At 37.4% G+C, this 16,026-nt stretch overlaps 2 protein-coding genes across 8 annotated transcripts in view; one reads left to right on the top strand and one right to left on the bottom strand.

Annotated features, from left to right (window-relative positions):
* The first annotated feature begins 237 nt into the window (after positions 1-237).
* Positions 238-4,687, top strand: LOC308705008 (uncharacterized protein). 3 transcript variants are annotated; one of them, XM_081389803.1, is made up of 4 exons: positions 256-314; positions 454-662; positions 757-872; positions 1,831-4,670. In XM_081389803.1, the coding sequence occupies exons 3-4, from the start codon at positions 783-785 to the stop codon at positions 4,171-4,173; spliced, it is 2,433 nt and encodes an 810-aa protein (XP_081245929.1). In that variant the 5' UTR covers positions 256-314; positions 454-662; positions 757-782; the 3' UTR covers positions 4,174-4,670. The 3 variants fall into 3 exon arrangements, with proteins under 3 accessions (XP_081245930.1, XP_081245929.1, XP_081245931.1); XM_081389804.1 differs by having other exon boundaries at positions 238-662; positions 1,831-4,657; XM_081389805.1 differs by lacking the exon at positions 454-662 and having other exon boundaries at positions 1,831-4,687.
* The window catches only part of kcnn4 (potassium intermediate/small conductance calcium-activated channel, subfamily N, member 4), a 24,426-nt gene continuing 12,826 nt past the window's right edge, over positions 4,427-16,026 (bottom strand). Inside the window, exons 5-9 of one of the 5 annotated variants that reach the window (XM_081389807.1) lie at positions 14,204-14,314; positions 12,190-12,311; positions 9,393-9,462; positions 8,872-9,038; positions 4,427-6,053 (exon numbers count right to left, since the gene is read on the bottom strand). In XM_081389807.1, the coding sequence (XP_081245933.1) occupies positions 6,050-6,053; positions 8,872-9,038; positions 9,393-9,462; positions 12,190-12,311; positions 14,204-14,314 (474 nt within the window). In that variant the 3' untranslated portion in view covers positions 4,427-6,049. Of the gene's footprint in view, positions 6,054-8,871; positions 9,095-9,190; positions 9,260-9,359; positions 9,463-12,189; positions 12,312-14,203; positions 14,315-16,026 lie in introns of those variants that run through there. The other 4 variants (XR_014031861.1, XM_081389808.1, XR_014031860.1 and 1 more) reach the window with 4 other exon arrangements.

The following is a 16,026-nucleotide window of genomic DNA, read 5'->3' as shown; positions in this document are numbered from 1 at the left end:
TACAATCCTGTGTATGATATTTAAAATTGTTTATGGTTTGTGAATATTGTTTGTTTTAATACATGTATTGTTTGTTTATTAAATTTTAGCAACATAACATCTGTACATATGTACATGTATAAAATACACCTGTAATCAGGAAGCTATCTGAAAAGAAAAAAAAAAATCAATATGAAGAAAAAAAAATGTTGCGCATGCGCAATACATATACTGGTTGTCCGGACGAATTTAGGAGACGGACTCGCGCGTGCGTACATTGTCTGGGGGAGGAGCTAGAACCAAAACACGAAAATTATTAATGAAATCGTTATATTGTAAGTATACGCGTTGGTAAGAAAGACTCCCGTTTTCGACTCATTTTGCATACTATAAAATATGTGAGAAATATACTACAATGAAAGGTCTGCCACTAACTTACATCTTGTTCTTTTAAATGTCTGTTTGCTTATACAGGATAAGAGATGTTATCAATTATTTAATAAAGTGTGATATCCGCCGTACCTGACATAAAGTCATAGTCATGAGTTGACAGAAAAATAAATAAAAACCTATAAGTGCATAAACACAGACCACACCCTCAAAAGTTCCTGGAACAAGATTCAAACTGATTTTATATTCAAGGAAAAGTTGTACTATATTGTAGGTCGCTGAGATACTGTAAGGTACGTCAATGCAGGTTTATGTGTAATATCTAGATTGTAATAATGTTAGACCTTTTTGTGTGCTGGTTACTTATATGTTTTCTTACATTTTCAGCATAAAGTAGCTGCATAAGAGTTGGCATGGAAATCTTACCATGTGAGGAGGTGGAGCGTGTTACTGGTGCCAAAATACCTTTGCAGCAAGGTGGTGACACTTGCTCTCAACAGTCTGTAAGTCGTGCAAATAATTCCCCCTACACGTGAAAACATCTCAAGACTCGTGTCTTTCAGTGAATTTGCTGTGAAATAAAAACATTCTGGATTGGGTCAGAAACGTTCCGAATTAGATGCTTTCCATCTGTTGACCATCGCAGTCACGCACATGAGCAATAAAGCATGAGAAATAGGCCTGACATTTACGCGGCTTGTTCTGAAGCAGTTTTTGGATCGGTTCCTTTGGTAGTGGTGTGGCATAAGTATTACTTTAGGGATCTGTTCTAAAACTTCTGGTGGAATGCATAGCCAAAAAGATAGTTGCTGTAGTTCCAGTCTTGCACTTAGTGCCATTGTGCCCTTAAGCTAAATGTTTAGATCATGAAAACCGGTCTATTCTGTTACATAAGTATCATTTTCACTAGGAAGATTAGTTGACAAGAAATACAAATGTTGTTGCTGATATATACAGTACCTTTCAAAAATTTGGGGTCGGGTCAGTAAGATTTTTTATTCAGAAACTTTGCATTAAGTCAACGAAAAAGACTTTTACATTGTTAACAAAAGATTTCTATTTCAACTAAATGCCTTTCTTTTAAACTTTGTATTCATCAAAGAAGCCTTAAAAAGGTAGCGCGGTTATTAAGCCGTACAACTGTTTTCAACGTTGATGATAATAAGACATTTTTCTTGAGCACCAAATCAGCATGTTGGAATGATTTCTGAATGATTTGTGCCATCACAAGAATAAATTACATTTAAAAATATATATTAAAATAGAAAACCTATTTGAAATTATAAATGCAAGCAAACCTTAATATTTTTCTGTATTTTTGATGTTTCACTCACTCCATCTCCAGGCCATCCAAACAACTTGTGCTGAAGTGAAAGCATGAGACCCTGTCCACCCTCTTTTATTAAATGCACAATGCAGAAACTACTAGTTTTTTCACTGTATTGTCTTCTTTTTTTTTAGGAGTATTACAAAACCATCATCTCTACATATTACGGCTTCTCAGACGACTCCAGTGATGAGGATGACTACAAAGCACCTCTGGCAGTTACAAGTGAGGAAAGCTCTATGTGCTGTGTTTGTGGAGACAGCATCCCATTCCTGGGTAACATGATAGAGCACTTTAAGACGCACACAGTTGAGGTGCATTGTCACCTGTGTCGAGCAAAGTTTGGACGTGTAATTTCGCTGGCGTTACACTTAAAAAATGCCCACCCAAAGCACAGTCTCTTGTGTGAGATCTGCGGATCAGTCTTTAGTTGCACATGGCATCTAAACGGACATATGGGAAAGCACCGGAAAGCCGCAATGGAGGTAAAAACTGTGGTTAAAATGGAAGAGAAAGAAGAAATTGGCATCAAAGAGACCATAAGCTGCATTGATTTGAAAAGAATGATCTTAAGTGATCATTCATATTGTGTCTCAGAACAAGCAGCTACGAATGACATCCAGAAACGCATTGACAATGATACAAACTCCACAAATCAAGCCTCACGCATCAAAACAGAAACTGAAAGATTGCCTCTTATTAAAGATGAACCAATTGATACCTTCAGCTTTTCCTCATTCCCCTTGAACCAATCAGAGCCAGATCATCTTAGTTTTAGGGTGAAGGAAGAGCATGGCAATGAGGATGGGCTTGGAGGAACTGTAGTTTACGAGGTGGCTGCAGAGGAGGAAATTTGCCTGGCAGAAGATCAAGAAGGTACTGACACCGATGACGAGGCAAACCCTGATTCACTACCCCCTGGTGACACAGTGTACAACCCAGACGAGGACCTCAGCTCAGATTCCGACGACATGAACTCAAAATGCATCTCCCACAGGCGTCACCGAAAGACAAATAGAGGGAAGCAACAGGTGCCCAACAGGAAAAGAGCTGCAAATATAAATCTAGAGTCAATCAACATTGCGGAGAAATTTGGGTTTCAGTCTGACTCTCCCTTTTGCTGCTACGGCAAATTCGCTAATTTGAAGAAGCACATGGATGACTGCAGGAACAAGCTGATGTTTGCTTGTTGTCTGTGCAGTGTGGCATGTGAGACTGAAGAGTTGCTGATGAAGCACTTGATCGCAAAACACCCGGCAGCTGGGTATATCTGTGCGTTCTGCCACAATGTTTTCCCTAGACAGGACAATTTCAAAAATCACATATGTAGGAAAAGACCTACAGTAGAAACGAACTTGCCAGCCACCTCGGTATCCCATTTACCCACAGTGCCTTTATCTAATAGCAGCGGTCAAGGAAGACCATCTGCCAATCAGAATACCATTAAAGTTATCAAAATAACTCAGACAGCGAACAAAGTTTCAGCGGCACCTGATCCTCCACCTGCGGTGGCCACATTGGGATCAACCGAAGTTCTGACGCTGCAACACCTGCTTCAAACAACTCCCATGGGCACTGCTAAGGTGACCAATTTGGTTCCACAAGTTGTGGCTATGCCACAAACTCTTGTTAGGCCCAATTTCCTTCCAAGTTCTTGTGTTGCTCGCCCGAAATTTCCCATCCATACACCTTCGATAGTGCGTCCCTTGCTGTCAAATCCGGCCAGGATGACTCTTCGTATCCCTACCCTTTCCAATCCACCTCTTCCAACTTCAGTCATCGTATCCTTCTCACCCACTGTGAACGTCTCTGCACCCACTTTTGTGTCATCCAACAAACCTGTTCTGAGGCCAACATCAGTGGCTAATATTAGACCTCTACCTGTAAATGTTCTGCCGATGACCTCAGTCACCTTTCCCACCCTGGTGAGTGCTCTTACCGGGAACAACCATCCTCAGGTTCCTCCTGCCCAGGTTCAGGCTCCGTTAAAAGTAGTGGCCATGTTTATGAATCAAAGCAGGGATTTGGCTCTTCAGAAGCGACGCGAGGAGAGCTGGCGCTCCAAGACCATCTTCCCCTGCCGTCACTGCGGTGCCGTATCGAGACAACCATCGCTGAGGGTGCGTCATCGCTACTTACACCGCGGATCGAGGTTGTACAGATGTCAGTGCGGAAGGTCGTTCCAGCAACAGCTGCATTTGCTGAGGCACCAGGTCCAGCATGCGGAGTCGGTCCGATTTGTTTGCACACGGTGTGGAAATACGTTCGAAGGGGCGCATAAATTAACCTGCCACAAACGGAAGCATAAAAAAGGCAAGCAAGCAAAAAAGAAATGCAAGGCGGCTTTCGACTGTAGCTGTGGACAGATGTTTGCAAGGCCGTCTGCACTGTTGTGGCATATGCTTAAAAACTCGAAACTTTCGAAACGCACTAGAAAAATCTCACACTCTGTCTCTCTTGGAATTGTTTGTAAATGAGACACAAGTAAGACTAAAACTCGTCTGTTTTGATTTTTTTGTTGTTGTTTTTTAGTCTGAAGACTTTGACGGCCAAATCCATAATATGGTAAATAGTGACACTTTAGCCCCAATGATAAGATTTATGTGTCATGTAATGTGATGTGAACATTGGTATAATTTGGTAGATTTGGTAAATCAGCGTATATAGATTTCTTTCATAAGTTGAGTGGATGCGACTTCTAAAAGAATGCTCACTAATTGAGAGAATTTTAAGCAAGCTCTCATTTATTAATGACCAAAGAAACACAACACTTTTTTTTTTTTCATTTTTATATGGTTTTGTGTCATACGTCAATGATTGATTCTAACCCATTTGTAATAAAACTGTACATAAATACACAGAGAAATTAATCTCTTGCTGTGTTTTTTAGGCTTACTCGTCATAATATAGTTGGGAAAACACAAAGTTGTGTTAACATGAGATGGCTTTATTAAAATGTGCAAAAATAATGCTGTAAACGTTGTTTCAGTCATTTTCTCCTGGCATTTTTTATGTCGATTTCACAATACAACATGCAAAATTGAATTCCTGATCAACTTATCTTGAATCTAAGGCAATAAAAATGTTCTGGTTTGCTTCTCTATGTTTGTTTTTAACAAACAAATATAGTAAAAGCAGTAACGGTTAGCCTAATGATTGGTCAAATAATGAGTCAGGTGCCATTCATATGCTTTCATCATATCAGCAGTTTCAAATGGTTAAAGACAGTACAACTAAGATGAAGTTCCTGTTTTTTGGAAAAGAAATACATAAAACAGATCTTACCTCTCTTTTTATTCCCATTGCCCTCATGTAGTCACTATGCTGCATATACATCTAGGTATTCAGTCTGTTCTGAAAATGATTTATCCTAAACAATAAAGGACAAGCATGGTCTTCATTGGATTGATGGCCAAATGGTGTGCAGCACACACTTTTGTCCACCAGGAGGTGTTATCAGAGAGGACTGGCAGCCTCTTTCTTAATGAACAGGCTCAAGCAATAAAGATTTTTCCGTTACACCAATATTCTGAAGACCATAATGTACAAAACCTTTTCATGGTGTAATTAGAGCCGCCACATACCATCATTCAACAGATGCCCTGTCAGGTTAAAGGGCTGATGGAAATTCAAGTCATTCCCAGATTTTTTTATGTGTGTGGGTGCAGGTGGTTCTGCCTAAATGAGGGTTGTTTTAAAATAACAGTGTACAAGGGCAACAGTCAGTGAGGAAGTCTGGCTTATCCTTGGCACCTAACTATAACTGGCTTAAGATACAGAGACCTTCATCAATGTGTCATTCCCAGGTTGTATGCACATTTAAATGTAACTGGAAAAGAGTGTATCAGATTAGAGACATCAAATTATAATCAAGCTACTCTGCTTGATTCATACTTCCAAATTCTGAGCTTCAGGTGAACTTCCCCAGTATCACCTAGATAGACCAAACTGTCAGTCTATAGAGAGACTGACAGTTTGGAAAAAGAATAATAATAGAAGAATTCACATCCTTTCTGTGCCTTTCACACTGATATAAATCACTCTCAGACCTGTGCTATTGTTTTACAAGAAATCTGAATTTGTTTCTTCATGTAACACCAGAATTTCCATCTCTTAGTTTTTGTATCAATTATGAGCTGAAGCTCTAAATCAAAGGTCAAAAGTTTAAAGTAACAAAAAATGGTCTTTTCTCAAGTTCATGTTTGTAGAATTGAGGAAATGTTCATAAATACGCATAGCAGAACTTGTGTTCTAAATAAAACAAGATGGCTGCGGTGGTTGTTAATCCTCCTTCGGTTCAAGTGGTTTGATTGAAGAACACTAGGGATAGCCTTCCAAAAGAGATGTCACAGCTCACCTGTGTAGAAACAAAGCCAGACTTTACTCCGTACTTGTTAAGGATAAGCTACAAAAGGTGGCCAAGAGAGCTCAGCATGCTGCAACTGAAGAAATGCAAATGGAAAAACACCAGCAGATAAAGAAAACCAACACGTGAATACTGCAACACAACAAAATACAGAGACGCACAACAAATACTCACAATACAACTAAATACAGAAACGCGCTGCAAATACTTACAACGCACATACGATCAGGATGTTAAAAGAAACAAAAAAAACCCTCACCTTTCAGGTCATCGACGAGTGTGACAGTGACGAGTAGACATTGAACAATAAAAATGTCATGGCCAGGTTCGTCACTCATGAGTATTTGCAGCGTGTTTCTGTATTTGGTTGTGTTGTGAGTATTTAATGTGCATTTCTGTATTTAGTTGTGTTGTGAGTATTTGCAGCACATTTCTGTATTTGGTTGTGTAATGAGTATTTAATGTGCGTTTCTGTATTTAGTTGTGTTGTGAGTATTTGCAGCACGTTTCTGTATTTGGTTGTGTAATGAGTATTTGCAGCATGTTTCTGTATTAAGTTGTGTTGTGAGTATTTGCAGCATGTTTCTGTATTTGGTGAGTATTGCAGCGTGTTTCTTATTTGGATGCGTTGTGAGTATTTGTAGCGCATGTGTTGTCAAACTGATGAAGATGTTATCTTAATTGGCTGGTGTTGTTTTCTATTTGGCTTTTCTATTAAGCTTTGTGCTATTTGCAGTGCATTTCTGTATTTAGTTGTGTTGTGAGTATTTACAGCGCATTTCTGTATTTAGTTGTGTTGTGAGTATTCGCAGCATGTTTATATTTAGTTGTGTTGTGAGTAGGCCTATTTACAGCGCATTTCTGTATTTAGTTGTGTTGTGAGTATTCGCAGCGCGTTTCTGTATTTAGTTGTGTTGTGAGTAATTGCAGCATGTTTATATTTAGTTGTGTTGTGAGTATTTGCAGTGCGTTTCTGAATTTTGTAGTGTTGTGAGTATTTGCAGCAAGTTTCTGTATTTAGTTGTGTTGTGAGTATTTGCAGTGCGTTTCTGAATTTTGTAGTGTTGTGAGTATTTGCAGCATCTTCCTGTATTTAGTTGTGTTGAGTATTTGCAACATGTTTCTATATTTAGTTGTGTTGTGAGTATTTGCAGTGCGCTTCTATATTTAGTTGTGTTGTGAGTTTTTGCAGTGCGTTTCTGAATTTTGTTGCGTTGTGAGTAATTGCAGTGCGCTTCTATATTTAGTTGTGTTGTGAGTATTTGCAGTGCGTTTCTGAATTTTGTCATGTTGTGAGTATTTGCAGCATCTTCCTGTATTTAGTTGTGTTGTGAGTTTTTGCAGTGCGTTTCTGAATTTTGTTGCGTTGTGAGTATTTGCAGTGCGTTTCTATATTTAGCTGCGTTTTGAGTATTTGCAGTGAGTTTCAGAATTTTGTCATGTTGTGAGTATTTGCAGCATCTTCCTGTATTTAGTTGTGTTGTGAGTTTTTGCAGTGCGTTTCTGAATTTTGTTGCGTTGTGAGTAATTGCAGTGCGTTTCTATATTTAGCTGCGTTGTGAGTATTTGCAGTGCGTTTCTGAATTTTGTCATGTTGTGAGTATTTGCAGCATCTTCCTGTATTTAGTTGTGTTGTGAGTTTTTGCAGTGCGTTTCTGAATTTTGTTGCGTTGTGAGTATTTGCAGTGCGTTTCTATATTTAGCTGCGTTGTGAGTATTTGCAGTGAGTTTCAGAATTTTGTCATGTTGTGAGTATTTGCAGCATCTTCCTGTATTTAGTTGTGTTGTGAGTTTTTGCAGTGCGTTTCTGAATTTTGTTGCGTTGTGAGTAATTGCAGTGCGTTTCTATATTTAGCTGCGTTGTATTTGCAGTGCGTTTCTGAATTTTGTCATGTTGTGAGTATTTGCAGCATCTTCCTGTATTTAGTTGTGTTGTGAGTTTTTGCAGTGCGTTTCTGAATTTTGTTGCGTTGTGAGTATTTGCAGTGCGTTTCTATATTTAGTTGTGTTGTGAGTATTTGCAGTGAGTTTCTGAATTTTGTCATGTTGTGAGTATTTGCAGCATCTTCCTGTATTTAGTTGTGTTGTGAGTTTTTGCAGTGCGTTTCTGAATTTTGTTGCGTTGTGAGTATTTGCAGTGCGTTTCTATATTTAGCTGCGTTGTGAGTATTTGCAGTGCGTTTCTGAATTTTGTCATGTTGTGAGTATTTGCAGCATCTTCCTGTATTTAGTTGTGTTGTGAGTTTTTGCAGTGCGTTTCTGAATTTTGTTGCGTTGTGAGTAATTGCAGTGCGTTTCTATATTTAGCTGCGTTGTGAGTATTTGCAGTGCGTTTCTGAATTTTGTCATGTTGTGAGTATTTGCAGCATCTTCCTGTATTTAGTTGTGTTGTGAGTTTTTGCAGTGCGTTTCTGAATTTTGTTGCGTTGTGAGTATTTGCAGTGCGTTTCTATATTTAGCTGCGTTTTGAGTATTTGCAGTGAGTTTCTGAATTTTGTCATGTTGTGAGTATTTGCAGCATCTTCCTGTATTTAGCTGTGTTGTGAGTATTTGCAGCACGCTTCTATATTTAGTTGTGTTGAGTTTTTGCAGTGCGTTTCTGAATTTTGTTGCGTTGTGAGTAATTGCAGTGGGTTTCTGTAATTGAAATTGCAAGTAAATTTCACAGATAATTACAAAGAAATGGTAAGCATCACACTGAACTGTAAACATAATTTTGAAGCAGAAAGATTGAAATAGTTTTTCTTGTAAAACGTACTCTAATAATCTGTTTGTAAACAACTTGGGAAAAAAAATGTGTACAGTGTACCTGTGGTCCAGTCTACGGCGATGAAGCGCCTGTGTGAGCAGCTCAGAGGTGCTTTGGAAGGAGCGTCCCAGCTCGTCTAGCTTCTGCTCCATGGAGATGATTCGCTGTTCAAGCTCATGATATGAGCTGTTCCAGTTTGCACTCAGATCACACATGATCATCTGCATCTGTTTGAGGACAAAGTCCATTTCCAGACAATATCCTTTTCTTAGATTTGCTACAGCTGTATTTCACGAGTGTAAGCACATAGGTATAATAAGACACTGGACATTTGGTCATTTTCTTACTCATTTCTCACAAAAAAATTGGGAGGTACAATCTCTGGAAGATGACTGTCAAAGTCTTGTTTTTCTTTTTATGTGCACAGCCATAAGTAACACACCAGACACTGTCAGACATTAAGGTAGTTTTTAAAGAGATTTTTATGGTTTCACAGAACATTTATATGTCTGGGTTAGGTGAATGTGTCTTTATTAAGGCAAACAGACCTAGACACCAGCCTGATGTATGTCTTGACTAACCTTCGAAAGATCCACCATCTCACTGGCATAGTCCCTTATCTTCCTCTGCTTCAACCGCAAGTGACGAAATCTAGTTGTAGACAAAGACATGCGTTCACTTACATTCATCGCCTGGTACAATGGTTTTAGAGGAGCTCTAGTCAGCTGGGTTTCTCTATGTTGGAGATCTCAATCCTCTAATAACCATAGAATGCAAAAAGGGGGCAAAATTACCAATAATCCTTTAATTGCTTAATATTCCATGTATTCCTCATAAATCTTGCATGTGAGCCTCAGTAATGTCATTTACATGTGCGGGTCATAGGTTCATAAAAAAATATAATACAATTTTTGTATAAAAGTGTTTGTAAAAAGGGTCAAAATAGTGTTATTTTTGTATTATTTATATACTACTGATATTAGTATATAGTATATTATGTTAGAATATATTAAATTTGAATTAGCTTTCATTTTTCAATTTTCATTTTAATTTAAATTTTTTAGTTTTTCTTTTTTTATGCTCTAATTCATTTTTATTATAGATCTGTATGCATTTCTTTCAGAATCTTGACTGGTACTTTTTTACTGTAAGTTTTGTCAATAATATTTCATTTATTGACACCCTGGATTTGTCAAAACTTTGTGACTGCCAATTTCATATTTTGTGTTAAAAAAGACAAATCTATATTTGTAAAAGGGTCAGTGTAGTGTAGTCAAAAAAGTTCAAATTTAATTTCTCACATAGACATATGTTAGTTATCTTTAGAATTAATTGCACTTAATGTAATTTTTCATTGAATGTAATGTACATGTTAAGCGAAGAAATGAATAATATTGAAACATTTAAACATTTCTGTATAATGAAGATAAAAACAGGTCATTTTAATCCCCTTTATGGTTGAATTCAAGATCTTCTTTTGTAACCTCTAGTAATGAAAGTTTGTATTTCCTGACATTTGTTGTCAGGTTTTGCTAACAGGCTAACTGGCAGATGTCTCTGAATATGTTGTGTCCCAAAAAAGCAAAACGGAAACCAGTTACTGTAGGGGAAACATCAGCAACTACCAAAGCATGCAGACATGACCAGCGACCGTGTGTCATGGAAGCAAAAAGGAAACACACCAAAAAGCACAAACCAGAATAACCTCAGAACTATTTAGCGGTCTGCTTGCTAGCATGCCGTTTTAGCAGTCACTGCAGCACCCACTTTCTTTCCCAAATATTCATGGTGATTCTGCTAACTGTAAAACAGGAAGTCAGAAATCCCTCCACCCCTTACAGCCACAGATCTCACACATGGAACATTCTAAGAGCCCGAATCCTGTAGTCATTAACTATGTGTGTAGATTCACACATCACAGCTTCACATGCACTGGTCATAAAGGAACTGCAGCCAAAGAGCAGCTCTCCCCAAAACCAGCCCTTATCTGCAGGAAGATGTGAGGGCATATTGTAAACAAGTGGTCAACAACTAGCTGAGAGATGGGGAACTGCGATTCTTGTAATGACCACAAAATAAACAACTGCAAGAACACATAGTATGCTTTGCACTGCATAACGTGATCTTTGTAAAACTGACCTGTCATGTATGATTTTATAGAAAATGACCAAGTGGAATATGAGCAGTTCCCTCAAACCAATGAAGCAATGTCCTACCCCAGTGTCCATAGAGTTTAAATAGTAAAATAGTCCAGGTGATGGTCCAGATTGGTGAACTATTGCATGATTATTTTTATATAAGCATTATCATATTCAGTAACCTATTTCATATGCTCACTGTTCTGGAACCTATACTTTCAGTTGGTATGGCAAAATGTTATTAATTAGTTGTTAATAATAATTATTTATGCAATTCATTACTTCAGTATCATTAAGTTAATGGTATTTGCTATCATATTGTTTTATTATTACAAAGGTATCTGTAAAGGCTTTTCAATTGCCCATTTGGCCAAATTAAGTGGCTGGGATTACTATTTTTGTCAAATTTATCACTTTCAATTAACTAATTTGATGTAAGGACATTTTATGTGATATTTTATTTTATCACAATAGATTGTTATTTCTTTTAAACTCATTAATGTAATGCTTTGTTCATATTGTCATCAAATGTGCCCATATACAAAATGGAATGAAACAATGGTGCCAAAAAGACGCATGTGACTTTTTTTTATTAAATTTTTTTTTAAAAAATGTTAAAATAGTGTTTAATAAGTGTACTGTCATCCAAAGATTGAAATCAGTACACAAAGTCAGATCAAACTATGATAATTTGTTTTGTTTTGGCCCTCCTGTAAAGTTGGTGAAATGTCACTCACACTTCTCTGGTTCTCACCCCTCGATATATAATGATAACATAATGATATATAGGCTAATGATAATGATATATAAAAAAAAATCTATATATATATATATATATATGAAAAAATAATAATTATATAATTTAAATATATATATATATATATTTAAATAATTTAAGTATATTGTGTCAGCTACGCAAAGGAAAAAAAAAAGGAAAAAAGGAACATAATTAGTATATCAAGGGGTGAGAACCATGCAGAGGGGCATAAGTGACATTTGGGTGAAATGTATATAATATATATTATATATATAATTTGAAGTTATTTATTAAAAGCCAAAATACTTCACATTGAACATAAGCCAGTTAGTGCCAAAAGGGCGTAACTGCACTGTATTGTGGGTAAAGCCTATGGATAGCAATAGCAAATAGCGAATAGCAGATAATGAAAATGAAAATGTCTATAGTGAATCTCTCTCATGATGTCTAATGGTTGAATGCACACTGTAGTGGATCACTCACACACGGATAGCCTCCAGAAGGCATCTCTGATGATGTCGATGCTCTCCGCTGTTGTCCTTTGTCTGGGTGGTGCGATGCAGTAGCCAACATTCTCTTAGCACATCGGCTGCTGCGTGCCGGATCTGCGCCACAGAGAGTATGATTTCAATAATAAGTAATCCATCCATCATAACTATACAATGATACTGTCGACAGTCTGCAGGCCATTCCTTAAGTAAACAGTTGCATGTTTAAATTGTTCAGCAGATAAACTACTGTAAACATTGCTGGCCATTAAATTACACTCGGTAACAGTAATATGATGATTGTGATGTGTAAATGACAAAATACAACACATCAGAGAATTACTAGAAAATTTGGACAGGATATAAGGAAACTGGTGCGGTTTATTAAAGAAGTGGCCTTGATGGAAACAAACATGGAAAGATGGGAACGGAAGGATAAGTATTGGTTATTTTGAGGGTGATTTGAGGATCTTAAAGTTATATATGGGTTATGGGCGGTCAAGGGCTTTCTTTTTTAATCACACATTTCTCGACTTTCTTTGATTCTATTATTGTGTCTGTGTCTTCCTGTTGAAGACCAGCTCATGATGATGTCACAACCTCCCTGGCAATTTTGTGCATTTGTGGTTATTATTAGTGTCCAGATGTCTTCCTTTAAAGTATCATCAAGGTAAATCATTGCAGGATCTGATGAGTTGGACCTATGGCACGCCACACACACACACGCGCGCGCGGGCGCGGGTCAACACAACAAAACACCCTGTGACAGGATATGGCTTTTGCCAAGTTGAAAGCACAGGTCCAGACCTTTATGAATATGTTGAAGGAATATTCTGGACTGAATTTAGCAGTTGAATAATGTCCACTTGTCCCTCCTTTTGTTCATATTTTTCAAATAAAATTGGTTTAAAGTGAGGCAATTATGCTAGAAATGAATGTGGCCAATATATAAACGTTAAAATACTATATATAGTCAACATTTGAAGTGGATCAAAAAGGTTCATCAAAGTTGTCCTAAGACAAGAACGGGTATTGTTCAAAATTCATGTATAACTTTGATGAAAGGTTTTGATCCACTTCAAATGTTGACTACTGTATATATATATATAAAATGAAAATCAAATAATTAATCAATAATAATATTTTAAAAGTTGTTAAAAAAATTTTTTTTTGCTTATAAATGTTAACTTTTTCAATTGTCCAAAAGTATTTTGTGTCAGCTTCCCATATAGATCCTACGATCATTTTGAAAATGAGGGACAAGGTCAAATAAAAAAAATTGTAATCAATATTATGACACAAATGCTGTCGATTGAGCTTAAACCCCAGAATATTCCTTAAAGAACTTGCTTTCAGCGGTGGGAAACGATCTAATGTAATTTTCAGAAACACCTGTCAGTTCTTGCCCCTCTTTTGTTGAAACTCTAACCATTTACCATCTTCCTCAATGCGTTTATTTTGGGGTCTCGACTCCTTCCTCTGATAAGCAAACAGATGGATCCTGTTAGAGGAGTGCAAGCCACCCTGAGCATCAAGACTTTCTCTCCTCCGCTCTTTCCCAGTGCATATGCTAAGGCTCACTCACAGGACACACATCAGTGCATCTTATTTCCTGTCTGCAGATAAACTTCTCATGGACTAACACAAGTTCTTTTCCTGACAGGGACCTGATTGTTTCCTCCCTTTGACGCCTTTTGTCAGCTATTAAGAGCTCAGCGGCCGTCTCTGCCTGACCGTCCTAAGTATTTTCCCACACTGTGCTGCTGTTTGGAATTCCCTATTTAAGGAAAAAATAATATTATAAAAAGCCTCAGAAATCACAACACACGTTCAATGCGGAAAATAATGCTGCTTCCATCCATGCCTCTGCATCCTCCGGGTCACTGCTTTTTATGTTTCTCATCCGCAACAGAGATATGTATTTAAAGATTAAGATCAGCATTCCCAAATGGCTAAGCCAAGTCTAATTATCATTAACAAGTTTTGTATGTGGTGGTCTGTGTGCTCACCCGCTTGGAGATCTGAATGTCCATCATGAAGAAATGCACATGTTTCTCCCCTTTGTTAAGTGCCAATTTCTTAGTCATGACTGCTACCAACATAGCAGTACATGCCACACCCTGACAACAAACACACAGACATGAGCATGGTTACCATCTGTCTCATTTTCCCAAACATATACTCAGACATAAAATATGCAGACTTAATGATATTCAGATATTCTTTGTAACAAGTGTATAAATAATTGTTGGCGGGATGGAATATAATGGTATTCATTTTATTCAAATCAGTTTCAAAACTTAGAAAGATTTTCCAAAATAAATGAATAAAACAAAACATAAACAAAAGTATTACATGGAAGAACATTATAAAAAAGTGTGTGTCTCTATGAGGAATGTATGGAAGCTTGTTTCCGCCACAGAGTTATAAAGTCACAATTACGTGATATAAAGTCGCAATTGCGGGTTAAAAAATCAGAATTGTGAGATATAAACTCGCAATTGCGAGATATAAACTCACAATTGCAATTGTGACTTTATATCACGCAATTCTGACTTTACATCTCGCAAAATAAAGTTAGATTTGTGAGATGTGAACTCGTAATTGTGAGATAAAAAGTCGCAATTATCTTTAAAAATGTTTTATTCTGTGACGGAAATGAGACTCCATAGAATGTTTCCATGTAATTTTACACTAAGCAGTTCATTTACCTGAGCTCCTTAAATGTTGCATTAGAGAAAAAAATAATTGAGAGATAAAGAAAGGGAGACAGAGAGAGAGCCAGTTAGTTGTCATGGAAAGAAATAATAGTTAGCTAGCAATAATTTAATCAGTTCGCTTTAAGGTTGCTTCGCGGTATTGACTAAAAGGGCTGAAAACACAAAGGCCTACAGTTTTTCCATAGTTGATTATTCACAGCAGTCAAGTAATATGGTAAAGTATAATCACAGAACTCCCCTTAGTCAATCATCTCAGTAAGCTAGAATTAATCAATTCAACGAGCAAAATCTTTAATACAACCGTATTTTTTTCACAAGAGTTTCTCCCTCAATGCTCTTTTACTCTGCTGGCAGACGATGTGAATTCCTAAGTGTTATAAACTAAAATATGGATATACACATAAATCTTTTGAACTGTCCCTAGCCTATAAGCAGAATTGTCTGGAATTCATGCAAGATGCAAAAAGATACACTACTATAGATTTCTTTTATTAATTTATCATATATAATTAATATAATTTTATATATATATCATTTTTTTGCAGTGCAGGTATGCAAGACAAACACACAGACGCTCCTTCATACTTCCAGTTAATGGGTAACAGGTGATGATCATGCCATTGGAAAGTCGTTAAAGTCTCGTCTTTATGTGGAGAAAGTGATAGGAGGCTTTTACATGAGGCAACCAGTCATGTTGAACACTACGCTTGAATGAACTACAGGTGAGAGGCAATCCCTAATGAACTGTTGGTATACTGTTCCAACTGGATTAGGAAACTTTTTTTTCTGGTTTTCCAAGTCTTAGGCACAGGTTGGCACACCCTCCTGATCTAGTGGCGCCAAATGCTATAAACCACCTAAAAATGGCAATGGTGGAAAGTTTTCCCTAAAAAAAGGGGAAAGCTTATAAAAACACTGAGCGAGGGAGAGAAAGAAGAGTGAAGGATTATTTTCCACTGTGTCAGGGAGGTGTCTGGGTTTGGCTTTAGCCCCATGCTCCTGTCGTGTGAGCCCCATGCTCCTATCCTGCCGGCTTATCTGCCCTGATCGGAAATGAGGGATGGAGAGAAGAGAAGGGCGGACAGTCCGGTGCAGATGCAGCTGCCTGAGTC

The sequence above is a fragment of the Scardinius erythrophthalmus genome (assembly GCF_964197995.2).
Source record: "Scardinius erythrophthalmus genome assembly, chromosome: 16".
In the NCBI taxonomy this organism is placed as follows: Eukaryota; Metazoa; Chordata; class Actinopteri; order Cypriniformes; family Leuciscidae; genus Scardinius; species Scardinius erythrophthalmus.
Note: the sequence above shows the minus strand (reverse complement) of the source record. Positions and strands in the feature narration are given on the sequence as shown.

Excerpts from the sequence above, each read along its gene's own strand:
- LOC308705008 (XM_081389805.1), top strand. The coding sequence starts at position 783 with ATGGAAATCTTACCATGTGAGGAGGTGGAGCGTGTTACTGGTGCCAAA. Across the intron at positions 873-1,830 it reads ACACTTGCTCTCAACAGTCT|GAGTATTACAAAACCATCAT; the intron begins GTAAGTCGTGCA and ends CTTTTTTTTTAG.